This window comes from Phocoena phocoena, chromosome 20 (genome assembly GCF_963924675.1).
Source record: "Phocoena phocoena chromosome 20, mPhoPho1.1, whole genome shotgun sequence".
Lineage (NCBI taxonomy): Eukaryota > Metazoa > Chordata > Mammalia > Artiodactyla > Phocoenidae > Phocoena > Phocoena phocoena.
Window position 1 is genome coordinate 30690737 of NC_089238.1, and position 25977 is coordinate 30716713.

General features: G+C 59.8%; 4 protein-coding genes across 4 annotated transcripts; all 4 read right to left on the minus strand.

Moving 5' to 3' along the window:
* Nucleotides 1-2382: 2382 nt before the first annotated feature.
* On the minus strand, nucleotides 2383-3868 carry LOC136140533 (metallothionein-1E-like). Its single transcript, XM_065898678.1, has 3 exons — nucleotides 3841-3868; nucleotides 3189-3254; nucleotides 2383-2474 (listed from the first exon to the last, which is right to left on the minus strand). Exons 1-3 carry the CDS (start codon nucleotides 3866-3868, stop codon nucleotides 2383-2385), a joined length of 186 nt encoding a protein of 61 aa, XP_065754750.1.
* Nucleotides 3869-7779: 3911 nt separating this feature from the next.
* Nucleotides 7780-9265, minus strand: LOC136140640 (metallothionein-1E-like). The gene is made up of 3 exons (XM_065898810.1): nucleotides 9238-9265; nucleotides 8586-8651; nucleotides 7780-7871 (listed from the first exon to the last, which is right to left on the minus strand). The coding sequence occupies exons 1-3, from the start codon at nucleotides 9263-9265 to the stop codon at nucleotides 7780-7782; spliced, it is 186 nt and encodes a 61-aa protein (XP_065754882.1).
* Nucleotides 9266-13176: 3911 nt separating this feature from the next.
* On the minus strand, nucleotides 13177-14662 carry LOC136140683 (metallothionein-1E-like). The gene is made up of 3 exons (XM_065898854.1): nucleotides 14635-14662; nucleotides 13983-14048; nucleotides 13177-13268 (listed from the first exon to the last, which is right to left on the minus strand). Exons 1-3 carry the CDS (start codon nucleotides 14660-14662, stop codon nucleotides 13177-13179), a joined length of 186 nt encoding a protein of 61 aa, XP_065754926.1.
* Nucleotides 14663-18577: 3915 nt separating this feature from the next.
* LOC136141054 (metallothionein-1E-like) lies at nucleotides 18578-20063 on the minus strand. Its single transcript, XM_065899196.1, has 3 exons — nucleotides 20036-20063; nucleotides 19384-19449; nucleotides 18578-18669 (listed from the first exon to the last, which is right to left on the minus strand). The coding sequence occupies exons 1-3, from the start codon at nucleotides 20061-20063 to the stop codon at nucleotides 18578-18580; spliced, it is 186 nt and encodes a 61-aa protein (XP_065755268.1).
* Nucleotides 20064-25977: the final 5914 nt, after the last annotated feature.

Genomic DNA, 25977 nt, shown 5'->3' on the forward strand with positions numbered 1-25977 from the left:
TGGAAGGAGAACAATGTCTCCTAGGCTGATGATAGCAAATAAATAAATAGATAAATAAATGAATGGGCGATGTGGTAGATTACTCACTGAGTGCCCAGTGTATTCTGACCTTCTTTGCATGTATTCAGTTCTTTAATCCCGAGAGCCAGACACTATTACTTTGCCCTTTAGGGCACAGGAGACTGAGCCACAGACAGGTTATGTCACGTGGCTATATGTGACACAGATGGGACTGGCCCTCCTGCAGGCTGACTGCAGCCCTGCGCCCAACCGGACACCACGTCATCCCATGAAGGGTGAGAACACTGAGCACCTGGCACAGAGGCAGCAGTGGGAAAGCCCTGAGCCGGCACTCAGAACCCTCCGCACAGCTCTGTGACCTCTTTGGGCTCCAGCCGCCCACCTCTGCAGCCAGGAGCACAGCTGGACTGTCTGCGAAGACCCTTGCAGCCCTGAAAAAGGAGAGGCCGGATTCAGCCTCCCGTGATGTCATAACCGGCACCGTGTGGCCGGGAGGTGAGACAGCTGCAGTGTAGGTTTAGTCCTCTGAGTATAGGCTGTGTGCCCTCGGGTAAGTTGCTTAACCTCTCTGGAGTTGGCACCATCACTCCAGACCACGCAGGTTCACCGAGTCTGTCCAAACGCTGTGGCGGTGACTCGTTGCACGGGGCTTGTTGGAGGACATCCCCACGCCCTCTGGCACTGGATAAGCAAGGTTCCTATCCATCTCTGCCCTCACCGTGAGCTTGCTCGCAAACCAGGGAGCCTTTCTCCAGGAGCTTGTGGGGAGCTCAAGGATTCTCTGTGCACAAATGTCAGTGTGGAGAGGGCGATCGTACAGGACACCGTTCGGGAAGCCCGAGCTAGGAGCCAGGCCACTATCTCGCTTATTGCCCCTCCTTGAAATGAATCTTTTGTATGGAAAGGAGGAAATGAAATCTCAGAGAGTATCAGTGACTTGCCAGGTCAGGAAGTGGCATGGCGGCTGTGAACCTGAGTGCCTGACACCAACGCCCACGCACGCAGCACGGGCCGGCTCCCGAAATGCCCTCTGCACTCGGAGCACCTGTGGCCGATCTTGGTCCTGACTTCTGAGCCACGTGTCTCCTCTTTCTCTCGGAGTGCCCATCAAATAGGAGTTCCCTCCCCAGACCGCCAGGGGGCCCAACACCTGAAATACACTACCTGTTCCCTCAGCACACACTTGTTGCTAATAAACCCCAGCAGGCACCCCACCCCCCCCCGCCCCGCACTGCAGCACCACCGTCACTCTGCAGAGGAACACATGAAGTCCTTCTTCTGAAACCAAGTCTCAGGGAAACAGCTGGGAAATTCCCACCAAATCCAAATCACTTTCTTTCGGGGTGTCAGGTAGCCACGGGCTGGGTTTTGAGGGAAGGGAAGATGTCAGCCTGACCTAGGGAGGAACTTGCGAAGATTCAGAGCCAAGCCCCCGCAGGGAGCTGTCACGGGTGCCCGTAGCCCTGGGCAAGCCAAGACTGATGTTCCCTGTGGGGAGGCAGGGGGCAGAGCTGCTCCAGGCGTGTGTGGTCCACACAGTGGGGCATCTGTGAAGTGTTCCCAGGACTCGGGCGCACTTTCAATGTATGAGCAGCATAGGAGAGCGCCCAGTTTTCAGAATTGCTCCTCCACGTGTGAAGGTGGTTTTACGTGTTGCAGGGAGAACTGGGTGTCACATATCGTGTCCTTTGACACGTTTTCTTGGCGATCCTTTTTACTGACCAGGGTTAAAGCTGTGGCAGAAAATACAGAGAGGTCTTTCCAGCGTGTTTTAGACGCAAGCCCCGTGCAGAAGTCACACAAGAGGGGTGTGGGATTCCATCCCCTCTGGGTACTTTCCAGGCTCTCGTCACCGAGGACTGAGTTTGGCAGGGGCCCCCAGAGAAGGAAAACGAGAAATGGACAACTTTCTCTGCAACCCCTACTCCTAAGGGCAGTAGAGGGAGTGTGTCCCCTGTGTGTCCAATGCCCTATGTCATCGGGCGAGGGTATCCTGTGGAGCTGAGAAACGGGAGCTCCAATTAACCTAAGCGGCTAAGGGGCTCAGTGTGTGTGTGTGTGTGTGTGTGTGTGTGTGTGTGTGTGTTGGGGGTGTGGGGTGTGCCGGGGTACTCTCTGGTCCAGAGCCGAGGTCTCCGCACGTCCAGCCCAGTTCCCCACGCCAGCCCTGATGGGCACGGAGTCTCTTTGTCCAAGACAGACCAAGGAAGACAGAGCCAGAATAAAGTCAACAGCTTTTATTACAACTCACATATTTCATAGAAAAAGGAATGTAGCGTCAGGTCCGGTTGTGTGAAAAACGGTCCAATGCAGGTTTGTCCTGCTTGCTCTGTTGACACCCGGGGCAGGCTCTCCGCGACATCAGGCACAGCAGCTGCACTTGTCCGAGGCCCCTTTGCAGACGCAGCCCTGGGCACACTTGGCGCAGCCCACGGGGCAGCAGGAGCAGCGGCCTGGGGAGGCAAGGGCAGCGTGCAGTCGGACCACGCGTTGTCCGGAACCACCCTTCCCAGCAGCAGGCCTGGCCCCAGCCGCCCTCAGGCCCAGACCCTGAGTTTACGATGGTGTCCTCTGTCCTGAGGTAATTGCTCTCACACACTAGGTTCAGGTTGCCCGGCCCATCTGCGCCCAGGACAGGGCACACGGCGCCTTTGGAGAGGCAGTGAGCAGGGCCTCTGGGGACAAGAGAAAGCCAGCCCCCAGCACCACCAGTGATGTGAGCCAAGTCCTCAGGATCAAAGTGGAGGCAAAGCCCTCACAGAGCAGCTCCCGCTCGGGATAGGGAAGCTCTGGGCTGCTTCGACAGGAAGGGGCTGCACCAGGTCCGAGAAGCCACGCACGGCCACTGGTTCATGTCCCTAAAGTGCTTCGGTCCCTGAGAGGATTCAGAAGCGTGACTCAGGAGGCAGGAGGACTAGTTCTAGTGACAGGTCTGAGGTGGTTTGTTGGTGACCCGTCTGGGCCTCAGTCTCCCTGTTCTCTAGTGCGCGCCTGGGTCTCGGTCATGCCGAAGGTGATTCCAGCTCTGATTGTGAATCCCTTCCTGGTGAGGGGGGGTGCCGGGAAGTTTGGTCACTGTCCTGCTCCTGCCTGCCCGCTGAGCTCTGGGCTCCCTCCTCGCACTCAGCCCAGACCCCGCATTCCCAGAGAAGGCCCCGCACACTCACTCTTCTTGCAGGAGGTGCATCTGCAGGCTTTGCAGGTGCAGGAGCCAGCGCAGCCGCAGGAGCCGCCTGCCGGGAAGGGAAAGGCCAGCAGTGAGCGGGGACAGGGATGCAGGAGCTACAGCAGACGGTCAGCGATGCCTCCCTGAGCCCTCCTCCTCTGTCAGGACTCAGCCCTGGGAGCTCGTGTCCACTCAGGCGGATAGAGAAGCCCCACGTCCTCTCTTCTGGTCCAAGGAGAGTAGGTCCCCTCCTGATGGGACTCCACAGGGAAGGTCCCGGGCTCCAGACCCAGCCCAGGCCGACTGGGGCTGGGGGCTGGAGGCCGGGGCCCATGGCCTGAACCCCAAAGAGGCAGCGTCCGCTCCTCCCATCAAGTCCTGGCAGCTCCGAGGCCTCCTCCAGACACTGGGTCCCGGTCTAGCAATCCCCTGGCCTGCTGGGTGACCTCAAGAAGGACAGCCTGGAGCCTCCGTGCCCTCAGTGTCAACAGAGAGGCAAAGGGAGACTGACGTGCCCTCAGGAGCCTGGCTACCAAGAAAGCCCTGGACCCGTGACAGGAGTCCTCCCGAGCTCAAACTCAAAGCCCTCCCTTCTCGTCCTGTGCCTGGGAAGGGGGCATCCTAAGGCTCCAAGCCAGGGAGGGCTCCCTTACCAGTGGGGCAGGAGCACTTGGGGTCCATCTGGAGGAGCAGTGAGGCCCGAGGTCCAAAGCAAGGGGCGAAGCCGCTTCAGGGGTCCGGTGGGGGCCGTGTGGGAGCGAGGAGCCCGGGGGCTCAGTTATAGGCCGAGGAGGCGGCCCGGGCGCAGAGGCCCCGCCCCCGCCTTGCGCCCGCCCCGCGGATCCGCGCCGGCGCCGCCCTCCGCGCCCTGGGCCGGGCCGTGAGCAACAGGCGGGGCGGAGCGCACGATTCCACCTCGGTGCCGGCCGGAGCGGAGGGACCGGGTGCCGTGCGGTAAGCGGTGTCCCAGCCCCCTGGCCGCCCCTTCCCAATGTGCCCGACGGGAGCAGCCACCGTGTTGGCGGGTTGTGCAGGAATCCGGCTCCCGCGTCCTCCGGCCTTCCCCGCCCCAGGCCCCGCCGCCGCCGGCCTCCGGGTCGCCGTTTCCTGCAGCCTGAGAACAGCCCCCGCCTCCCTCTCGTGTCCCCTGGCTTGGCTGGAGCCGGGGAGCGCTGTCAGAGAGCGCAGGCGGATGTGACCCTCACCACCGTTTCGCCGACCCCATGTGTCCCCAGGCGTTGCCACCACGGTCCTTTGGAAGCATTTTTCCGGTACCGCCTCCTGTAACCGCAGCGCGGTGAACATTGGCTTCAGCCGCGAGTCGCCACTTGTGTTTTCCTTTCCTGGAGGGGTCCTGGCTCATTTCTCCGGGGGCTTCTTTGCCTAAACTTTCCAGGGGCGCTCCTCACTGTAGCCGGCCCACCCCCACGCCAGGGTGGAGGTTCCCTAGCCATGGGACGCTTCCCCAGGGGCGGCATCATTGTAGGTGACAGGCAGACCTGGCGTTGAATAACAAAGCGAGACGAGTGCATAGTTCCCTTTGAGTAGTCCTGACAGTTATTCACCGTGGAGTCCATGCCAAGCCTTGTTAGTCACTTTTGCTCTTTGAGTTGTCACACCAACCGGGAAGGGAGACGGCAGTCAGGAGCCCGTTTCCCAAAGGCCAAAGTACCTACGGTACAAGGAGGCTGCTGAGGCAGGCACACAGTGCTGGGGAGTGGTGCCCTGCTTCTGTGTTTTTGTCGCTTCGCAGCTGAAAGAGGGAGTCAGTGAGAAAGCTCCCCTTTGGCCCAGAGCTGTGTCCTCAGCCCGTCTCCACCACGTCCAGCTCAATCCTGGGGGCGACCAAGGTGACCCAGTAGGAGCGTATTTATGATTCTGTGGCTACCTTCTGACTCTCTCCTTCAGTAGTGTTCAAGAGGTTTTTTTTTTTATTTTTTGGTATAACGTATTTCACAAAATCACTGAAAAGAAAATGGTAAGGAAATCCTGATGCAGGTGACAGCAGAAGTGACAGGATCCTTCTGTGTCTGTGAGGAGGGCACGGACTGTGTCCCTCACGGCTTTCTATCTGTAGTGTGTCAACGGCTCTTTGCGTGAAGGCAGGATAACCCTCTCGGGGGAACTGGTCCCACGCTCACAGGGTTGATGGGGACGGCCCAGAGCACAGAGCTAAACACACCGTCCTTGCTTGCGTGTCTGGAAGGAGAACAATGTCTCCTAGGCTGATGATAGCAAATAAATAAATAGATAAATAAATGAATGGGCGATGTGGTAGATTACTCACTGAGTGCCCAGTGTATTCTGACCTTCTTTGCATGTATTCAGTTCTTTAATCCCGAGAGCCAGACACTATTACTTTGCCCTTTAGGGCACAGGAGACTGAGCCACAGACAGGTTATGTCACGTGGCTATATGTGACACAGATGGGACTGGCCCTCCTGCAGGCTGACTGCAGCCCTGCGCCCAACCGGACACCACGTCATCCCATGAAGGGTGAGAACACTGAGCACCTGGCACAGAGGCAGCAGTGGGAAAGCCCTGAGCCGGCACTCAGAACCCTCCGCACAGCTCTGTGACCTCTTTGGGCTCCAGCCGCCCACCTCTGCAGCCAGGAGCACAGCTGGACTGTCTGCGAAGACCCTTGCAGCCCTGAAAAAGGAGAGGCCGGATTCAGCCTCCCGTGATGTCATAACCGGCACCGTGTGGCCGGGAGGTGAGACAGCTGCAGTGTAGGTTTAGTCCTCTGAGTATAGGCTGTGTGCCCTCGGGTAAGTTGCTTAACCTCTCTGGAGTTGGCACCATCACTCCAGACCACGCAGGTTCACCGAGTCTGTCCAAACGCTGTGGCGGTGACTCGTTGCACGGGGCTTGTTGGAGGACATCCCCACGCCCTCTGGCACTGGATAAGCAAGGTTCCTATCCATCTCTGCCCTCACCGTGAGCTTGCTCGCAAACCAGGGAGCCTTTCTCCAGGAGCTTGTGGGGAGCTCAAGGATTCTCTGTGCACAAATGTCAGTGTGGAGAGGGCGATCGTACAGGACACCGTTCGGGAAGCCCGAGCTAGGAGCCAGGCCACTATCTCGCTTATTGCCCCTCCTTGAAATGAATCTTTTGTATGGAAAGGAGGAAATGAAATCTCAGAGAGTATCAGTGACTTGCCAGGTCAGGAAGTGGCATGGCGGCTGTGAACCTGAGTGCCTGACACCAACGCCCACGCACGCAGCACGGGCCGGCTCCCGAAATGCCCTCTGCACTCGGAGCACCTGTGGCCGATCTTGGTCCTGACTTCTGAGCCACGTGTCTCCTCTTTCTCTCGGAGTGCCCATCAAATAGGAGTTCCCTCCCCAGACCGCCAGGGGGCCCAACACCTGAAATACACTACCTGTTCCCTCAGCACACACTTGTTGCTAATAAACCCCAGCAGGCACCCCACCCCCCCCCGCCCCGCACTGCAGCACCACCGTCACTCTGCAGAGGAACACATGAAGTCCTTCTTCTGAAACCAAGTCTCAGGGAAACAGCTGGGAAATTCCCACCAAATCCAAATCACTTTCTTTCGGGATGTCAGGTAGCCACGGGCTGGGTTTTGAGGGAAGGGAAGATGTCAGCCTGACCTAGGGAGGAACTTGCGAAGATTCAGAGCCAAGCCCCCGCAGGGAGCTGTCACGGGTGCCCGTAGCCCTGGGCAAGCCAAGACTGATGTTCCCTGTGGGGAGGCAGGGGGCAGAGCTGCTCCAGGCGTGTGTGGTCCACACAGTGGGGCATCTGTGAAGTGTTCCCAGGACTCGGGCGCACTTTCAATGTATGAGCAGCATAGGAGAGCGCCCAGTTTTCAGAATTGCTCCTCCACGTGTGAAGGTGGTTTTACGTGTTGCAGGGAGAACTGGGTGTCACATATCGTGTCCTTTGACACGTTTTCTTGGCGATCCTTTTTACTGACCAGGGTTAAAGCTGTGGCAGAAAATACAGAGAGGTCTTTCCAGCGTGTTTTAGACGCAAGCCCCGTGCAGAAGTCACACAAGAGGGGTGTGGGATTCCATCCCCTCTGGGTACTTTCCAGGCTCTCGTCACCGAGGACTGAGTTTGGCAGGGGCCCCCAGAGAAGGAAAACGAGAAATGGACAACTTTCTCTGCAACCCCTACTCCTAAGGGCAGTAGAGGGAGTGTGTCCCCTGTGTGTCCAATGCCCTATGTCATCGGGCGAGGGTATCCTGTGGAGCTGAGAAACGGGAGCTCCAATTAACCTAAGCGGCTAAGGGGCTCAGTGTGTGTGTGTGTGTGTGTGTGTGTGTGTGTGTGTGTGTGTGTGTGTGTTGGGGGTGTGGGGTGTGCCGGGGTACTCTCTGGTCCAGAGCCGAGGTCTCCGCACGTCCAGCCCAGTTCCCCACGCCAGCCCTGATGGGCACGGAGTCTCTTTGTCCAAGACAGACCAAGGAAGACAGAGCCAGAATAAAGTCAACAGCTTTTATTACAACTCACATATTTCATAGAAAAAGGAATGTAGCGTCAGGTCCGGTTGTGTGAAAAACGGTCCAATGCAGGTTTGTCCTGCTTGCTCTGTTGACACCCGGGGCAGGCTCTCCGCGACATCAGGCACAGCAGCTGCACTTGTCCGAGGCCCCTTTGCAGACGCAGCCCTGGGCACACTTGGCGCAGCCCACGGGGCAGCAGGAGCAGCGGCCTGGGGAGGCAAGGGCAGCGTGCAGTCGGACCACGCGTTGTCCGGAACCACCCTTCCCAGCAGCAGGCCTGGCCCCAGCCGCCCTCAGGCCCAGACCCTGAGTTTACGATGGTGTCCTCTGTCCTGAGGTAATTGCTCTCACACACTAGGTTCAGGTTGCCCGGCCCATCTGCGCCCAGGACAGGGCACACGGCGCCTTTGGAGAGGCAGTGAGCAGGGCCTCTGGGGACAAGAGAAAGCCAGCCCCCAGCACCACCAGTGATGTGAGCCAAGTCCTCAGGATCAAAGTGGAGGCAAAGCCCTCACAGAGCAGCTCCCGCTCGGGATAGGGAAGCTCTGGGCTGCTTCGACAGGAAAGGGCTGCACCAGGTCCGAGAAGCCACGCACGGCCACTGGTTCATGTCCCTAAAGTGCTTCGGTCCCTGAGAGGATTCAGAAGCGTGACTCAGGAGGCAGGAGGACTAGTTCTAGTGACAGGTCTGAGGTGGTTTGTTGGTGACCCGTCTGGGCCTCAGTCTCCCTGTTCTCTAGTGCGCGCCTGGGTCTCGGTCATGCCGAAGGTGATTCCAGCTCTGATTGTGAATCCCTTCCTGGTGAGGGGGGGTGCCGGGAAGTTTGGTCACTGTCCTGCTCCTGCCTGCCCGCTGAGCTCTGGGCTCCCTCCTCGCACTCAGCCCAGACCCCGCATTCCCAGAGAAGGCCCCGCACACTCACTCTTCTTGCAGGAGGTGCATCTGCAGGCTTTGCAGGTGCAGGAGCCAGCGCAGCCGCAGGAGCCGCCTGCCGGGAAGGGAAAGGCCAGCAGTGAGCGGGGACAGGGATGCAGGAGCTACAGCAGACGGTCAGCGATGCCTCCCTGAGCCCTCCTCCTCTGTCAGGACCCAGCCCTGGGAGCTCGTGTCCACTCAGGCGGATAGAGAAGCCCCAGCTCCTCTCTTCTGGTCCAAGGAGAGTAGGTCCCCTCCTGATGGGACTCCACAGGGAAGGTCCCGGGCTCCAGACCCAGCCCAGGCCGACTGGGGCTGGGGGCTGGAGGCCGGGGCCCATGGCCTGAACCCCAAAGAGGCAGCGTCCGCTCCTCCCATCAAGTCCTGGCAGCTCCGAGGCCTCCTCCAGACACTGGGTCCCGGTCTAGCAATCCCCTGGCCTGCTGGGTGACCTCAAGAAGGACAGCCTGGAGCCTCCGTGCCCTCAGTGTCAACAGAGAGGCAAAGGGAGACTGACGTGCCCTCAGGAGCCTGGCTACCAAGAAAGCCCTGGACCCGTGACAGGAGTCCTCCCGAGCTCAAACTCAAAGCCCTCCCTTCTCGTCCTGTGCCTGGGAAGGGGGCATCCTAAGGCTCCAAGCCAGGGAGGGCTCCCTTACCAGTGGGGCAGGAGCACTTGGGGTCCATCTGGAGGAGCAGTGAGGCCCGAGGTCCAAAGCAAGGGGCGAAGCCGCTTCAGGGGTCCGGTGGGGGCCGTGTGGGAGCGAGGAGCCCGGGGGCTCAGTTATAGGCCGAGGAGGCGGCCCGGGCGCAGAGGCCCCGCCCCCGCCTTGCGCCCGCCCCGCGGATCCGCGCCGGCGCCGCCCTCCGCGCCCTGGGCCGGGCCGTGAGCAACAGGCGGGGCGGAGCGCACGATTCCACCTCGGTGCCGGCCGGAGCGGAGGGACCGGGTGCCGTGCGGTAAGCGGTGTCCCAGCCCCCTGGCCGCCCCTTCCCAATGTGCCCGACGGGAGCAGCCACCGTGTTGGCGGGTTGTGCAGGAATCCGGCTCCCGCGTCCTCCGGCCTTCCCCGCCCCAGGCCCCGCCGCCGCCGGCCTCCGGGTCGCCGTTTCCTGCAGCCTGAGAACAGCCCCCGCCTCCCTCTCGTGTCCCCTGGCTTGGCTGGAGCCGGGGAGCGCTGTCAGAGAGCGCAGGCGGATGTGACCCTCACCACCGTTTCGCCGACCCCATGTGTCCCCAGGCGTTGCCACCACGGTCCTTTGGAAGCATTTTTCCGGTACCGCCTCCTGTAACCGCAGCGCGGTGAACATTGGCTTCAGCCGCGAGTCGCCACTTGTGTTTTCCTTTCCTGGAGGGGTCCTGGCTCATTTCTCCGGGGGCTTCTTTGCCTAAACTTTCCAGGGGCGCTCCTCACTGTAGCCGGCCCACCCCCACGCCAGGGTGGAGGTTCCCTAGCCATGGGACGCTTCCCCAGGGGCGGCATCATTGTAGGTGACAGGCAGACCTGGCGTTGAATAACAAAGCGAGACGAGTGCATAGTTCCCTTTGAGTAGTCCTGACAGTTATTCACCGTGGAGTCCATGCCAAGCCTTGTTAGTCACTTTTGCTCTTTGAGTTGTCACACCAACCGGGAAGGGAGACGGCAGTCAGGAGCCCGTTTCCCAAAGGCCAAAGTACCTACGGTACAAGGAGGCTGCTGAGGCAGGCACACAGTGCTGGGGAGTGGTGCCCTGCTTCTGTGTTTTTGTCGCTTCGCAGCTGAAAGAGGGAGTCAGTGAGAAAGCTCCCCTTTGGCCCAGAGCTGTGTCCTCAGCCCGTCTCCACCACGTCCAGCTCAATCCTGGGGGCGACCAAGGTGACCCAGTAGGAGCGTATTTATGATTCTGTGGCTACCTTCTGACTCTCTCCTTCAGTAGTGTTCAAGAGGTTTTTTTTTTTATTTTTTGGTATAACGTATTTCACAAAATCACTGAAAAGAAAATGGTAAGGAAATCCTGATGCAGGTGACAGCAGAAGTGACAGGATCCTTCTGTGTCTGTGAGGAGGGCACGGACTGTGTCCCTCACGGCTTTCTATCTGTAGTGTGTCAACGGCTCTTTGCGTGAAGGCAGGATAACCCTCTCGGGGGAACTGGTCCCACGCTCACAGGGTTGATGGGGACGGCCCAGAGCACAGAGCTAAACACACCGTCCTTGCTTGCGTGTCTGGAAGGAGAACAATGTCTCCTAGGCTGATGATAGCAAATAAATAAATAGATAAATAAATGAATGGGCGATGTGGTAGATTACTCACTGAGTGCCCAGTGTATTCTGACCTTCTTTGCATGTATTCAGTTCTTTAATCCCGAGAGCCAGACACTATTACTTTGCCCTTTAGGGCACAGGAGACTGAGCCACAGACAGGTTATGTCACGTGGCTATATGTGACACAGATGGGACTGGCCCTCCTGCAGGCTGACTGCAGCCCTGCGCCCAACCGGACACCACGTCATCCCATGAAGGGTGAGAACACTGAGCACCTGGCACAGAGGCAGCAGTGGGAAAGCCCTGAGCCGGCACTCAGAACCCTCCGCACAGCTCTGTGACCTCTTTGGGCTCCAGCCGCCCACCTCTGCAGCCAGGAGCACAGCTGGACTGTCTGCGAAGACCCTTGCAGCCCTGAAAAAGGAGAGGCCGGATTCAGCCTCCCGTGATGTCATAACCGGCACCGTGTGGCCGGGAGGTGAGACAGCTGCAGTGTAGGTTTAGTCCTCTGAGTATAGGCTGTGTGCCCTCGGGTAAGTTGCTTAACCTCTCTGGAGTTGGCACCATCACTCCAGACCACGCAGGTTCACCGAGTCTGTCCAAACGCTGTGGCGGTGACTCGTTGCACGGGGCTTGTTGGAGGACATCCCCACGCCCTCTGGCACTGGATAAGCAAGGTTCCTATCCATCTCTGCCCTCACCGTGAGCTTGCTCGCAAACCAGGGAGCCTTTCTCCAGGAGCTTGTGGGGAGCTCAAGGATTCTCTGTGCACAAATGTCAGTGTGGAGAGGGCGATCGTACAGGACACCGTTCGGGAAGCCCGAGCTAGGAGCCAGGCCACTATCTCGCTTATTGCCCCTCCTTGAAATGAATCTTTTGTATGGAAAGGAGGAAATGAAATCTCAGAGAGTATCAGTGACTTGCCAGGTCAGGAAGTGGCATGGCGGCTGTGAACCTGAGTGCCTGACACCAACGCCCACGCACGCAGCACGGGCCGGCTCCCGAAATGCCCTCTGCACTCGGAGCACCTGTGGCCGATCTTGGTCCTGACTTCTGAGCCACGTGTCTCCTCTTTCTCTCGGAGTGCCCATCAAATAGGAGTTCCCTCCCCAGACCGCCAGGGGGCCCAACACCTGAAATACACTACCTGTTCCCTCAGCACACACTTGTTGCTAATAAACCCCAGCAGGCACCCCACCCCCCCCCGCCCCGCACTGCAGCACCACCGTCACTCTGCAGAGGAACACATGAAGTCCTTCTTCTGAAACCAAGTCTCAGGGAAACAGCTGGGAAATTCCCACCAAATCCAAATCACTTTCTTTCGGGATGTCAGGTAGCCACGGGCTGGGTTTTGAGGGAAGGGAAGATGTCAGCCTGACCTAGGGAGGAACTTGCGAAGATTCAGAGCCAAGCCCCCGCAGGGAGCTGTCACGGGTGCCCGTAGCCCTGGGCAAGCCAAGACTGATGTTCCCTGTGGGGAGGCAGGGGGCAGAGCTGCTCCAGGCGTGTGTGGTCCACACAGTGGGGCATCTGTGAAGTGTTCCCAGGACTCGGGCGCACTTTCAATGTATGAGCAGCATAGGAGAGCGCCCAGTTTTCAGAATTGCTCCTCCACGTGTGAAGGTGGTTTTACGTGTTGCAGGGAGAACTGGGTGTCACATATCGTGTCCTTTGACACGTTTTCTTGGCGATCCTTTTTACTGACCAGGGTTAAAGCTGTGGCAGAAAATACAGAGAGGTCTTTCCAGCGTGTTTTAGACGCAAGCCCCGTGCAGAAGTCACACAAGAGGGGTGTGGGATTCCATCCCCTCTGGGTACTTTCCAGGCTCTCGTCACCGAGGACTGAGTTTGGCAGGGGCCCCCAGAGAAGGAAAACGAGAAATGGACAACTTTCTCTGCAACCCCTACTCCTAAGGGCAGTAGAGGGAGTGTGTCCCCTGTGTGTCCAATGCCCTATGTCATCGGGCGAGGGTATCCTGTGGAGCTGAGAAACGGGAGCTCCAATTAACCTAAGCGGCTAAGGGGCTCAGTGTGTGTGTGTGTGTGTGTGTGTGTGTGTGTGTGTGTGTGTGTGTGTGTTGGGGGTGTGGGGTGTGCCGGGGTACTCTCTGGTCCAGAGCCGAGGTCTCCGCACGTCCAGCCCAGTTCCCCACGCCAGCCCTGATGGGCACGGAGTCTCTTTGTCCAAGACAGACCAAGGAAGACAGAGCCAGAATAAAGTCAACAGCTTTTATTACAACTCACATATTTCATAGAAAAAGGAATGTAGCGTCAGGTCCGGTTGTGTGAAAAACGGTCCAATGCAGGTTTGTCCTGCTTGCTCTGTTGACACCCGGGGCAGGCTCTCCGCGACATCAGGCACAGCAGCTGCACTTGTCCGAGGCCCCTTTGCAGACGCAGCCCTGGGCACACTTGGCGCAGCCCACGGGGCAGCAGGAGCAGCGGCCTGGGGAGGCAAGGGCAGCGTGCAGTCGGACCACGCGTTGTCCGGAACCACCCTTCCCAGCAGCAGGCCTGGCCCCAGCCGCCCTCAGGCCCAGACCCTGAGTTTACGATGGTGTCCTCTGTCCTGAGGTAATTGCTCTCACACACTAGGTTCAGGTTGCCCGGCCCATCTGCGCCCAGGACAGGGCACACGGCGCCTTTGGAGAGGCAGTGAGCAGGGCCTCTGGGGACAAGAGAAAGCCAGCCCCCAGCACCACCAGTGATGTGAGCCAAGTCCTCAGGATCAAAGTGGAGGCAAAGCCCTCACAGAGCAGCTCCCGCTCGGGATAGGGAAGCTCTGGGCTGCTTCGACAGGAAGGGGCTGCACCAGGTCCGAGAAGCCACGCACGGCCACTGGTTCATGTCCCTAAAGTGCTTCGGTCCCTGAGAGGATTCAGAAGCGTGACTCAGGAGGCAGGAGGACTAGTTCTAGTGACAGGTCTGAGGTGGTTTGTTGGTGACCCGTCTGGGCCTCAGTCTCCCTGTTCTCTAGTGCGCGCCTGGGTCTCGGTCATGCCGAAGGTGATTCCAGCTCTGATTGTGAATCCCTTCCTGGTGAGGGGGGGTGCCGGGAAGTTTGGTCACTGTCCTGCTCCTGCCTGCCCGCTGAGCTCTGGGCTCCCTCCTCGCACTCAGCCCAGACCCCGCATTCCCAGAGAAGGCCCCGCACACTCACTCTTCTTGCAGGAGGTGCATCTGCAGGCTTTGCAGGTGCAGGAGCCAGCGCAGCCGCAGGAGCCGCCTGCCGGGAAGGGAAAGGCCAGCAGTGAGCGGGGACAGGGATGCAGGAGCTACAGCAGACGGTCAGCGATGCCTCCCTGAGCCCTCCTCCTCTGTCAGGACCCAGCCCTGGGAGCTCGTGTCCACTCAGGCGGATAGAGAAGCCCCACGTCCTCTCTTCTGGTCCAAGGAGAGTAGGTCCCCTCCTGATGGGACTCCACAGGGAAGGTCCCGGGCTCCAGACCCAGCCCAGGCCGAATGGGGCTGGGGGCTGGAGGCCGGGGCCCATGGCCTGAACCCCAAAGAGGCAGCGTCCGCTCCTCCCATCAAGTCCTGGCAGCTCCGAGGCCTCCTCCAGACACTGGGTCCCGGTCTAGCAATCCCCTGGCCTGCTGGGTGACCTCAAGAAGGACAGCCTGGAGCCTCCGTGCCCTCAGTGTCAACAGAGAGGCAAAGGGAGACTGACGTGCCCTCAGGAGCCTGGCTACCAAGAAAGCCCTGGACCCGTGACAGGAGTCCTCCCGAGCTCAAACTCAAAGCCCTCCCTTCTCGTCCTGTGCCTGGGAAGGGGGCATCCTAAGGCTCCAAGCCAGGGAGGGCTCCCTTACCAGTGGGGCAGGAGCACTTGGGGTCCATCTGGAGGAGCAGTGAGGCCCGAGGTCCAAAGCAAGGGGCGAAGCCGCTTCAGGGGTCCGGTGGGGGCCGTGTGGGAGCGAGGAGCCCGGGGGCTCAGTTATAGGCCGAGGAGGCGGCCCGGGCGCAGAGGCCCCGCCCCCGCCTTGCGCCCGCCCCGCGGATCCGCGCCGGCGCCGCCCTCCGCGCCCTGGGCCGGGCCGTGAGCAACAGGCGGGGCGGAGCGCACGATTCCACCTCGGTGCCGGCCGGAGCGGAGGGACCGGGTGCCGTGCGGTAAGCGGTGTCCCAGCCCCCTGGCCGCCCCTTCCCAATGTGCCCGACGGGAGCAGCCACCGTGTTGGCGGGTTGTGCAGGAATCCGGCTCCCGCGTCCTCCGGCCTTCCCCGCCCCAGGCCCCGCCGCCGCCGGCCTCCGGGTCGCCGTTTCCTGCAGCCTGAGAACAGCCCCCGCCTCCCTCTCGTGTCCCCTGGCTTGGCTGGAGCCGGGGAGCGCTGTCAGAGAGCGCAGGCGGATGTGACCCTCACCACCGTTTCGCCGACCCCATGTGTCCCCAGGCGTTGCCACCACGGTCCTTTGGAAGCATTTTTCCGGTACCGCCTCCTGTAACCGCAGCGCGGTGAACATTGGCTTCAGCCGCGAGTCGCCACTTGTGTTTTCCTTTCCTGGAGGGGTCCTGGCTCATTTCTCCGGGGGCTTCTTTGCCTAAACTTTCCAGGGGCGCTCCTCACTGTAGCCGGCCCACCCCCACGCCAGGGTGGAGGTTCCCTAGCCATGGGACGCTTCCCCAGGGGCGGCATCATTGTAGGTGACAGGCAGACCTGGCGTTGAATAACAAAGCGAGACGAGTGCATAGTTCCCTTTGAGTAGTCCTGACAGTTATTCACCGTGGAGTCCATGCCAAGCCTTGTTAGTCACTTTTGCTCTTTGAGTTGTCACACCAACCGGGAAGGGAGACGGCAGTCAGGAGCCCGTTTCCCAAAGGCCAAAGTACCTACGGTACAAGGAGGCTGCTGAGGCAGGCACACAGTGCTGGGGAGTGGTGCCCTGCTTCTGTGTTTTTGTCGCTTCGCAGCTGAAAGAGGGAGTCAGTGAGAAAGCTCCCCTTTGGCCCAGAGCTGTGTCCTCAGCCCGTCTCCACCACGTCCAGCTCAATCCTGGGGGCGACCAAGGTGACCCAGTAGGAGCGTATTTATGATTCTGTGGCTACCTTCTGACTCTCTCCTTCAGTAGTGTTCAAGAGGTTTTTTTTTTTATTTTTTGGTATAACGTATTTCACAAAATCACTGAAAAGAAAATGGTAAGGAAATCCTGATGCAGGTGACAGCAGAAGTGACAGGATCCTTCTGTGTCTGTGAGGAGGGCACGGACTGTGTCCCTCACGGCTTTCTATCTGTAGTGTGTCAACGGCTCTTTGCGTGAAGGCAGGATAACCCTCTCGGGGGAACTGGTCCCACGCTCACAGGGTTGATGGGGACGGCCCAGAGCACAGAGCTAAACACACCGTCCTTGCTTGCGTGTCTGGAAGGAGAACAATGTCTCCTAGGCTGATGATAGCAAATAAGTAAATAGATAAATAAATGAATGGGCGATGTGGTAGATTACTCACTGAGTGCCCAGTGTATTCTGACCTTCTTTGCATGTATTCAGTTCTTTAATCCCGAGAGCCAGACACTATTACTTTGCCCTTTAGGGCACAGGAGACTGAGCCACAGACAGGTTATGTCACGTGGCTATATGTGACACAGATGGGACTGGCCCTCCTGCAGGCTGACTGCAGCCCCGCGCCCAACCGGACACCACGTCATCCCATGAAGGGTGAGAACACTGAGCACCTGGCACAGAGGCAGCAGTGGGAAAGCCCTGAGCCGGCACTCAGAACCCTCCGCACAGCTCTGTGACCTCTTTGGGCTCCAGCCGCCCACCTCTGCAGCCAGGAGCACAGCTGGACTGTCTGCGAAGACCCTTGCAGCCCTGAAAAAGGAGAGGCCGGATTCAGCCTCCCGTGATGTCATAACCGGCACCGTGTGGCCGGGAGGTGAGACAGCTGCAGTGTAGGTTTAGTCCTCTGAGTATAGGCTGTGTGCCCTCGGGTAAGTTGCTTAACCTCTCTGGAGTTGGCACCATCACTCCAGACCACGCAGGTTCACCGAGTCTGTCCAAACGCTGTGGCGGTGACTCGTTGCACGGGGCTTGTTGGAGGACATCCCCACGCCCTCTGGCACTGGATAAGCAAGGTTCCTATCCATCTCTGCCCTCACCGTGAGCTTGCTCGCAAACCAGGGAGCCTTTCTCCAGGAGCTTGTGGGGAGCTCAAGGATTCTCTGTGCACAAATGTCAGTGTGGAGAGGGCGATCGTACAGGACACCGTTCGGGAAGCCCGAGCTAGGAGCCAGGCCACTATCTCGCTTATTGCCCCTCCTTGAAATGAATCTTTTGTATGGAAAGGAGGAAATGAAATCTCAGAGAGTATCAGTGACTTGCCAGGTCAGGAAGTGGCATGGCGGCTGTGAACCTGAGTGCCTGACACCAACGCCCACGCACGCAGCACGGGCCGGCTCCCGAAATGCCCTCTGCACTCGGAGCACCTGTGGCCGATCTTGGTCCTGACTTCTGAGCCACGTGTCTCCTCTTTCTCTCGGAGTGCCCATCAAATAGGAGTTCCCTCCCCAGACCGCCAGGGGGCCCAACACCTGAAATACACTACCTGTTCCCTCAGCACACACTTGTTGCTAATAAACCCCAGCAGGCACCCCACCCCCCCCCGCCCCGCACTGCAGCACCACCGTCACTCTGCAGAGGAACACATGAAGTCCTTCTTCTGAAACCAAGTCTCAGGGAAACAGCTGGGAAATTCCCACCAAATCCAAATCACTTTCTTTCGGGATGTCAGGTAGCCACGGGCTGGGTTTTGAGGGAAGGGAAGATGTCAGCCTGACCTAGGGAGGAACTTGCGAAGATTCAGAGCCAAGCCCCCGCAGGGAGCTGTCACGGGTGCCCGTAGCCCTGGGCAAGCCAAGACTGATGTTCCCTGTGGGGAGGCAGGGGGCAGAGCTGCTCCAGGCGTGTGTGGTCCACACAGTGGGGCATCTGTGAAGTGTTCCCAGGACTCGGGCGCACTTTCAATGTATGAGCAGCATAGGAGAGCGCCCAGTTTTCAGAATTGCTCCTCCACGTGTGAAGGTGGTTTTACGTGTTGCAGGGAGAACTGGGTGTCACATATCGTGTCCTTTGACACGTTTTCTTGGCGATCCTTTTTACTGACCAGGGTTAAAGCTGTGGCAGAAAATACAGAGAGGTCTTTCCAGCGTGTTTTAGACGCAAGCCCCGTGCAGAAGTCACACAAGAGGGGTGTGGGATTCCATCCCCTCTGGGTACTTTCCAGGCTCTCGTCACCGAGGACTGAGTTTGGCAGGGGCCCCCAGAGAAGGAAAACGAGAAATGGACAACTTTCTCTGCAACCCCTACTCCTAAGGGCAGTAGAGGGAGTGTGTCCCCTGTGTGTCCAATGCCCTATGTCATCGGGCGAGGGTATCCTGTGGAGCTGAGAAACGGGAGCTCCAATTAACCTAAGCGGCTAAGGGGCTCAGTGTGTGTGTGTGTGTGTGTGTGTGTGTGTGTGTGTGTGTGTGTGTGTGTGTGTTGGGGGTGTGGGGTGTGCCGGGGTACTCTCTGGTCCAGAGCCGAGGTCTCCGCACGTCCAGCCCAGTTCCCCACGCCAGCCCTGATGGGCACGGAGTCTCTTTGTCCAAGACAGACCAAGGAAGACAGAGCCAGAATAAAGTCAACAGCTTTTATTACAACTCACATATTTCATAGAAAAAGGAATGTAGCGTCAGGTCCGGTTGTGTGAAAAACGGTCCAATGCAGGTTTGTCCTGCTTGCTCTGTTGACACCCGGGGCAGGCTCTCCGCGACATCAGGCACAGCAGCTGCACTTGTCCGAGGCCCCTTTGCAGACGCAGCCCTGGGCACACTTGGCGCAGCCCACGGGGCAGCAGGAGCAGCGGCCTGGGGAGGCAAGGGCAGCGTGCAGTCGGACCACGCGTTGTCCGGAACCACCCTTCCCAGCAGCAGGCCTGGCCCCAGCCGCCCTCAGGCCCAGACCCTGAGTTTACGATGGTGTCCTCTGTCCTGAGGTAATTGCTCTCACACACTAGGTTCAGGTTGCCCGGCCCATCTGCGCCCAGGACAGGGCACACGGCGCCTTTGGAGAGGCAGTGAGCAGGGCCTCTGGGGACAAGAGAAAGCCAGCCCCCAGCACCACCAGTGATGTGAGCCAAGTCCTCAGGATCAAAGTGGAGGCAAAGCCCTCACAGAGCAGCTCCCGCTCGGGATAGGGAAGCTCTGGGCTGCTTCGACAGGAAGGGGCTGCACCAGGTCCGAGAAGCCACGCACGGCCACTGGTTCATGTCCCTAAAGTGCTTCGGTCCCTGAGAGGATTCAGAAGCGTGACTCAGGAGGCAGGAGGACTAGTTCTAGTGACAGGTCTGAGGTGGTTTGTTGGTGACCCGTCTGGGCCTCAGTCTCCCTGTTCTCTAGTGCGCGCCTGGGTCTCGGTCATGCCGAAGGTGATTCCAGCTCTGATTGTGAATCCCTTCCTGGTGAGGGGGGGTGCCGGGAAGTTTGGTCACTGTCCTGCTCCTGCCTGCCCGCTGAGCTCTGGGCTCCCTCCTCGCACTCAGCCCAGACCCCGCATTCCCAGAGAAGGCCCCGCACACTCACTCTTCTTGCAGGAGGTGCATCTGCAGGCTTTGCAGGTGCAGGAGCCAGCGCAGCCGCAGGAGCCGCCTGCCGGGAAGGGAAAGGCCAGCAGTGAGCGGGGACAGGGATGCAGGAGCTACAGCAGACGGTCAGCGATGCCTCCCTGAGCCCTCCTCCTCTGTCAGGACCCAGCCCTGGGAGCTCGTGTCCACTCAGGCGGATAGAGAAGCCCCAGCTCCTCTCTTCTGGTCCAAGGAGAGTAGGTCCCCTCCTGATGGGACTCCACAGGGAAGGTCCCGGGCTCCAGACCCAGCCCAGGCCGACTGGGGCTGGGGGCTGGAGGCCGGGGCCCATGGCCTGAACCCCAAAGAGGCAGCGTCCGCTCCTCCCATCAAGTCCTGGCAGCTCCGAGGCCTCCTCCAGACACTGGGTCCCGGTCTAGCAATCCCCTGGCCTGCTGGGTGACCTCAAGAAGGACAGCCTGGAGCCTCCGTGCCCTCAGTGTCAACAGAGAGGCAAAGGGAGACTGACGTGCCCTCAGGAGCCTGGCTACCAAGAAAGCCCTGGACCCGTGACAGGAGTCCTCCCGAGCTCAAACTCAAAGCCCTCCCTTCTCGTCCTGTGCCTGGGAAGGGGGCATCCTAAGGCTCCAAGCCAGGGAGGGCTCCCTTACCAGTGGGGCAGGAGCACTTGGGGTCCATCTGGAGGAGCAGTGAGGCCCGAGGTCCAAAGCAAGGGGCGAAGCCGCTTCAGGGGTCCGGTGGGGGCCGTGTGGGAGCGAGGAGCCCGGGGGCTCAGTTATAGGCCGAGGAGGCGGCCCGGGCGCAGAGGCCCCGTCCCCGCCTTGCGCCCGCCCCGCGGATCCGCGCCGGCGCCGCCCTCCGCGCCCTGGGCCGGGCCGTGAGCAACAGGCGGGGCGGAGCGCACGATTCCACCTCGGTGCCGGCCGGAGCGGAGGGACCGGGTGCCGTGCGGTAAGCGGTGTCCCAGCCCCCTGGCCGCCCCTTCCCAATGTGCCCGACGGGAGCAGCCACCGTGTTGGCGGGTTGTGCAGGAATCCGGCTCCCGCGTCCTCCGGCCTTCCCCGCCCCAGGCCCCGCCGCCGCCGGCCTCCGGGTCGCCGTTTCCTGCAGCCTGAGAACAGCCCCCGCCTCCCTCTCGTGTCCCCTGGCTTGGCTGGAGCCGGGGAGCGCTGTCAGAGAGCGCAGGCGGATGTGACCCTCACCACCGTTTCGCCGACCCCATGTGTCCCCAGGCGTTGCCACCACGGTCCTTTGGAAGCATTTTTCCGGTACCGCCTCCTGTAACCGCAGCGCGGTGAACATTGGCTTCAGCCGCGAGTCGCCACTTGTGTTTTCCTTTCCTGGAGGGGTCCTGGCTCATTTCTCCGGGGGCTTCTTTGCCTAAACTTTCCAGGGGCGCTCCTCACTGTAGCCGGCCCACCCCCACGCCAGGGTGGAGGTTCCCTAGCCATGGGACGCTTCCCCAGGGGCGGCATCATTGTAGGTGACAGGCAGACCTGGCGTTGAATAACAAAGCGAGACGAGTGCATAGTTCCCTTTGAGTAGTCCTGACAGTTATTCACCGTGGAGTCCATGCCAAGCCTTGTTAGTCACTTTTGCTCTTTGAGTTGTCACACCAACCGGGAAGGGAGACGGCAGTCAGGAGCCCGTTTCCCAAAGGCCAAAGTACCTACGGTACAAGGAGGCTGCTGAGGCAGGCACACAGTGCTGGGGAGTGGTGCCCTGCTTCTGTGTTTTTGTCGCTTCGCAGCTGAAAGAGGGAGTCAGTGAGAAAGCTCCCCTTTGGCCCAGAGCTGTGTCCTCAGCCCGTCTCCACCACGTCCAGCTCAATCCTGGGGGCGACCAAGGTGACCCAGTAGGAGCGTATTTATGATTCTGTGGCTACCTTCTGACTCTCTCCTTCAGTAGTCTTCAAGAGGTTTTTTGTTTGTTTGTTTTTTGGTATAACGTATTTCAGAAGATCACTGAAAAGAAAATGGTAAGGAAATCCTGATGCAGGTGACAGCAGAAGTGGCAGGATCCTTCTGTGTCTGTGAGGAGGGCACGGACTGTGTCCCTCACGGCTTTCTCTCTGTAGTGTCAACGGCTCTTTGCGTGAAGGCAGGATAACCCTCTCGGGGGAACTGGTCCCACGCTCACAGGGTTGATGGGGACGGCCCAGAGCACAGAGCTAAACACACCGTCCTTGCTTGCGTGTCTGGAAGGAGAACAATGTCTCCTAGGCTGATGATAGCAAATAAGTAAATAGATAAATAAATGAATGGGCGGTGTGGTAGATTACTCACTGAGTGCCCAGTGTATTCTGACCTTCTTTGCATGTATTCAGTTCTTTAATCCCGAGAGCCAGACACTATTACTTTGCCCTTTAGGGCACAGGAGACTGAGCCACAGACAGGTTATGTCACGTGGCTATATGTGACACAGATGGGACTGGCCCTCCTGCAGGCTGACTGCAGCCCTGCGCCCAACCGGACACCACGTCATTCCATGAAGGGTGAGAACACTGAGCACCTGGCACAGAGGCAGCAGTGGGAAAGCCCTGAGCCGGCACTCAGAACCCTCCGCACAGCTCTGTGACCTCTCTGGGCTTCAGCCGCCCACGTCTGCAGCCAGGAGCACAGCTGGACTCTGCGAAGACCCTTGCAGCCCTGAAAAAGGAGAGGCCGGATTCAGCCTCCCGTGATGTCGTAACCGGCACCGTGTGGCCGGGAGGTGAGACAGCTGCAGTGTAGGTTTAGTCCTCTGAGTATAGGCTGTGTGCCCTCGGGTAAGTTGCTTAACCTCTCTGGAGTTGGCACCATCACTCCAGACCACGCAGGTTCACCGAGTCTGTCCAAACGCTGTGGCGGTGACTCGTTGCACGGGGCTTGTTGGAGGACATCCCCACGCCCTCTGGCACTGGATAAGCAAGGTTCCTATCCATCTCTGCCCTCACCGTGAGCTTGCTCGCAAACCAGGGAGCCTTTCTCCAGGAGCTTGTGGGGAGCTCAAGGATTCTCTGTGCACAACTGTCAGTGTGGAGAGAGCGATCGTACAGGACACCGTTCGGGAAGCCCGAGCTAGGAGCCAGGCCACTATCTCGCTTATTGCCCCTCCTTGAAATGAATCTTTTGTATGGAAAGGAGGAAATGAAATCTCAGAGAGTATCAGTGACTTGCCAGGTCAGGAAGTGGCATGGCGGCTGTGAACCTGAGTGCCTGACACCAACGCCCACGCACGCAGCACGGGCCGGCTCCCGAAATGCCCTCTGCACTCGGAGCACCTGTGGCCGATCTTGGTCCTGACTTCTGAGCCACGTGTCTCCTCTTTCTCTCGGAGTGCCCATCAAATAGGAGTTCCCTCCCCAGACCGCCAGGGGGCCCAACTCCTGAAATACGCTACCTGTTCCCTCAGCACACACTTGTTGCTAATAAACCCCAGCAGGCACCCCACCCCCCCCCGCCCCGCACTGCAGCACCACCGTCACTCTGCAGAGGAACACGTGAAGTCCTTCTTCTGAAACCAAGTCTCAGGGAAACAGCTGGGAAATTCCCACCAAATCCAAATCACTTTCTTTCGGGATGTCAGGTAGCCACGGGCTGGGTTTTGAGGGAAGGGAAGATGTCAGCCTGACCTAGGGAGGAACTTGCGAAGATTCAGAGCCAAGCCCCCGCAGGGAGCTGTCACGGGTGCCCGTAGCCCTGGGCAAGCCAAGACTGATGTTCCCTGTGGGGAGGCAGGGGGCAGAGCTGCTCCAGGCGTGTGTGGTCCACACAGTGGGGCATCTGTGAAGTGTTCCCAGGACTCGGGCGCACTTTCAATGTATGAGCAGCATAGGAGAGCGCCCAGTTTTCAGAATTGCTCCTCCACGTGTGAAGGTGGTTTTACGTGTTGCAGGGAGAACTGGGTGTCACATATCGTGTCCTTTGACACGTTTTCTTGGCGATCCTTTTTACTGACCAGGGTTAAAGCTGTGGCAGAAAATACAGAGAGGTCTTTCCAGCGTGTTTTAGACGCAAGCCCCGTGCAGAAGTCACACAAGAGGGGTGTGGGATTCCATCCCCTCTGGGTACTTTCCAGGCTCTCGTCACCGAGGACTGAGTTTGGCAGGGGCCCCCAGAGAAGGAAAACGAGAAATGGACAACTTTCTCTGCAACCCCTACTCCTAAGGGCAGTAGAGGGAGTGTGTCCCCTGTGTGTCCAATGCCCTATGTCATCGGGCGAGGGTATCCTGTGGAGCTGAGAAACGGGAGCTCCAATTAACCTAAGCGGCTAAGGGGCTCAGTGTGTGTGTGTGTGTGTGTGTGTGTGTGTGTGTGTGTGTGTGTGTGTGTTGGGGGTGTGGGGTGTGCCGGGGTACTCTCTGGTCCAGAGCCGAGGTCTCCGCACGTCCAGCCCAGTTCCCCACGCCAGCCCTGATGGGCACGGAGTCTCTTTGTCCAAGACAGACCAAGGAAGACAGAGCCAGAATAAAGTCAACAGCTTTTATTACAACTCACATATTTCATAGAAAAAGGAATGTAGCGTCAGGTCCGGTTGTGTGAAAAACGGTCCAATGCAGGTTTGTCCTGCTTGCTCTGTTGACACCCGGGGCAGGCTCTCCGCGACATCAGGCACAGCAGCTGCACTTGTCCGAGGCCCCTTTGCAGACGCAGCCCTGGGCACACTTGGCGCAGCCCACGGGGCAGCAGGAGCAGCGGCCTGGGGAGGCAAGGGCAGCGTGCAGTCGGACCACGCGTTGTCCGGAACCACCCTTCCCAGCAGCAGGCCTGGCCCCAGCCGCCCTCAGGCCCAGACCCTGAGTTTACGATGGTGTCCTCTGTCCTGAGGTAATTGCTCTCACACACTAGGTTCAGGTTGCCCGGCCCATCTGCGCCCAGGACAGGGCACACGGCGCCTTTGGAGAGGCAGTGAGCAGGGCCTCTGGGGACAAGAGAAAGCCAGCCCCCAGCACCACCAGTGATGTGAGCCAAGTCCTCAGGATCAAAGTGGAGGCAAAGCCCTCACAGAGCAGCTCCCGCTCGGGATAGGGAAGCTCTGGGCTGCTTCGACAGGAAAGGGCTGCACCAGGTCCGAGAAGCCACGCACGGCCACTGGTTCATGTCCCTAAAGTGCTTCGGTCCCTGAGAGGATTCAGAAGCGTGACTCAGGAGGCAGGAGGACTAGTTCTAGTGACAGGTCTGAGGTGGTTTGTTGGTGACCCGTCTGGGCCTCAGTCTCCCTGTTCTCTAGTGCGCGCCTGGGTCTCGGTCATGCCGAAGGTGATTCCAGCTCTGATTGTGAATCCCTTCCTGGTGAGGGGGGGTGCCGGGAAGTTTGGTCACTGTCCTGCTCCTGCCTGCCCGCTGAGCTCTGGGCTCCCTCCTCGCACTCAGCCCAGACCCCGCATTCCCAGAGAAGGCCCCGCACACTCACTCTTCTTGCAGGAGGTGCATCTGCAGGCTTTGCAGGTGCAGGAGCCAGCGCAGCCGCAGGAGCCGCCTGCCGGGAAGGGAAAGGCCAGCAGTGAGCGGGGACAGGGATGCAGGAGCTACAGCAGACGGTCAGCGATGCCTCCCTGAGCCCTCCTCCTCTGTCAGGACTCAGCCCTGGGAGCTCGTGTCCACTCAGGCGGATAGAGAAGCCCCAGCTCCTCTCTTCTGGTCCAAGGAGAGTAGGTCCCCTCCTGATGGGACTCCACAGGGAAGGTCCCGGGCTCCAGACCCAGCCCAGGCCGACTGGGGCTGGGGGCTGGAGGCCGGGGCCCATGGCCTGAACCCCAAAGAGGCAGCGTCCGCTCCTCCCATCAAGTCCTGGCAGCTCCGAGGCCTCCTCCAGACACTGGGTCCCGGTCTAGCAATCCCCTGGCCTGCTGGGTGACCTCAAGAAGGACAGCCTGGAGCCTCCGTGCCCTCAGTGTCAACAGAGAGGCAAAGGGAGACTGACGTGCCCTCAGGAGCCTGGCTACCAAGAAAGCCCTGGACCCGTGACAGGAGTCCTCCCGAGCTCAAACTCAAAGCCCTCCCTTCTCGTCCTGTGCCTGGGAAGGGGGCATCCTAAGGCTCCAAGCCAGGGAGGGCTCCCTTACCAGTGGGGCAGGAGCACTTGGGGTCCATCTGGAGGAGCAGTGAGGCCCGAGGTCCAAAGCAAGGGGCGAAGCCGCTTCAGGGGTCCGGTGGGGGCCGTGTGGGAGCGAGGAGCCCGGGGGCTCAGTTATAGGCCGAGGAGGCGGCCCGGGCGCAGAGGCCCCGCCCCCGCCTTGCGCCCGCCCCGCGGATCCGCGCCGGCGCCGCCCTCCGCGCCCTGGGCCGGGCCGTGAGCAACAGGCGGGGCGGAGCGCACGATTCCACCTCGGTGCCGGCCGGAGCGGAGGGACCGGGTGCCGTGCGGTAAGCGGTGTCCCAGCCCCCTGGCCGCCCCTTCCCAATGTGCCCGACGGGAGCAGCCACCGTGTTGGCGGGTTGTGCAGGAATCCGGCTCCCGCGTCCTCCGGCCTTCCCCGCCCCAGGCCCCGCCGCCGCCGGCCTCCGGGTCGCCGTTTCCTGCAGCCTGAGAACAGCCCCCGCCTCCCTCTCGTGTCCCCTGGCTTGGCTGGAGCCGGGGAGCGCTGTCAGAGAGCGCAGGCGGATGTGAC

Excerpts from the sequence above, each read along its gene's own strand:
- LOC136140640 (XM_065898810.1), bottom strand. The coding sequence starts at position 9,265 with ATGGACCCCAAGTGCTCCTGCCCCACTG. Across the intron at positions 8,652-9,237 it reads CAAGTGCTCCTGCCCCACTG|GCGGCTCCTGCGGCTGCGCT; the intron begins GTAAGGGAGCCC and ends CCTTCCCGGCAG. Across the intron at positions 7,872-8,585 it reads ATGCACCTCCTGCAAGAAGA|GCCGCTGCTCCTGCTGCCCC; the intron begins GTGAGTGTGCGG and ends TTGCCTCCCCAG.
- LOC136140533 (XM_065898678.1), bottom strand. The coding sequence starts at position 3,868 with ATGGACCCCAAGTGCTCCTGCCCCACTG. Across the intron at positions 3,255-3,840 it reads CAAGTGCTCCTGCCCCACTG|GCGGCTCCTGCGGCTGCGCT; the intron begins GTAAGGGAGCCC and ends CCTTCCCGGCAG. Across the intron at positions 2,475-3,188 it reads ATGCACCTCCTGCAAGAAGA|GCCGCTGCTCCTGCTGCCCC; the intron begins GTGAGTGTGCGG and ends TTGCCTCCCCAG.
- LOC136141054 (XM_065899196.1), bottom strand. The coding sequence starts at position 20,063 with ATGGACCCCAAGTGCTCCTGCCCCACTG. Across the intron at positions 19,450-20,035 it reads CAAGTGCTCCTGCCCCACTG|GCGGCTCCTGCGGCTGCGCT; the intron begins GTAAGGGAGCCC and ends CCTTCCCGGCAG. Across the intron at positions 18,670-19,383 it reads ATGCACCTCCTGCAAGAAGA|GCCGCTGCTCCTGCTGCCCC; the intron begins GTGAGTGTGCGG and ends TTGCCTCCCCAG.
- LOC136140683 (XM_065898854.1), bottom strand. The coding sequence starts at position 14,662 with ATGGACCCCAAGTGCTCCTGCCCCACTG. Across the intron at positions 14,049-14,634 it reads CAAGTGCTCCTGCCCCACTG|GCGGCTCCTGCGGCTGCGCT; the intron begins GTAAGGGAGCCC and ends CCTTCCCGGCAG. Across the intron at positions 13,269-13,982 it reads ATGCACCTCCTGCAAGAAGA|GCCGCTGCTCCTGCTGCCCC; the intron begins GTGAGTGTGCGG and ends TTGCCTCCCCAG.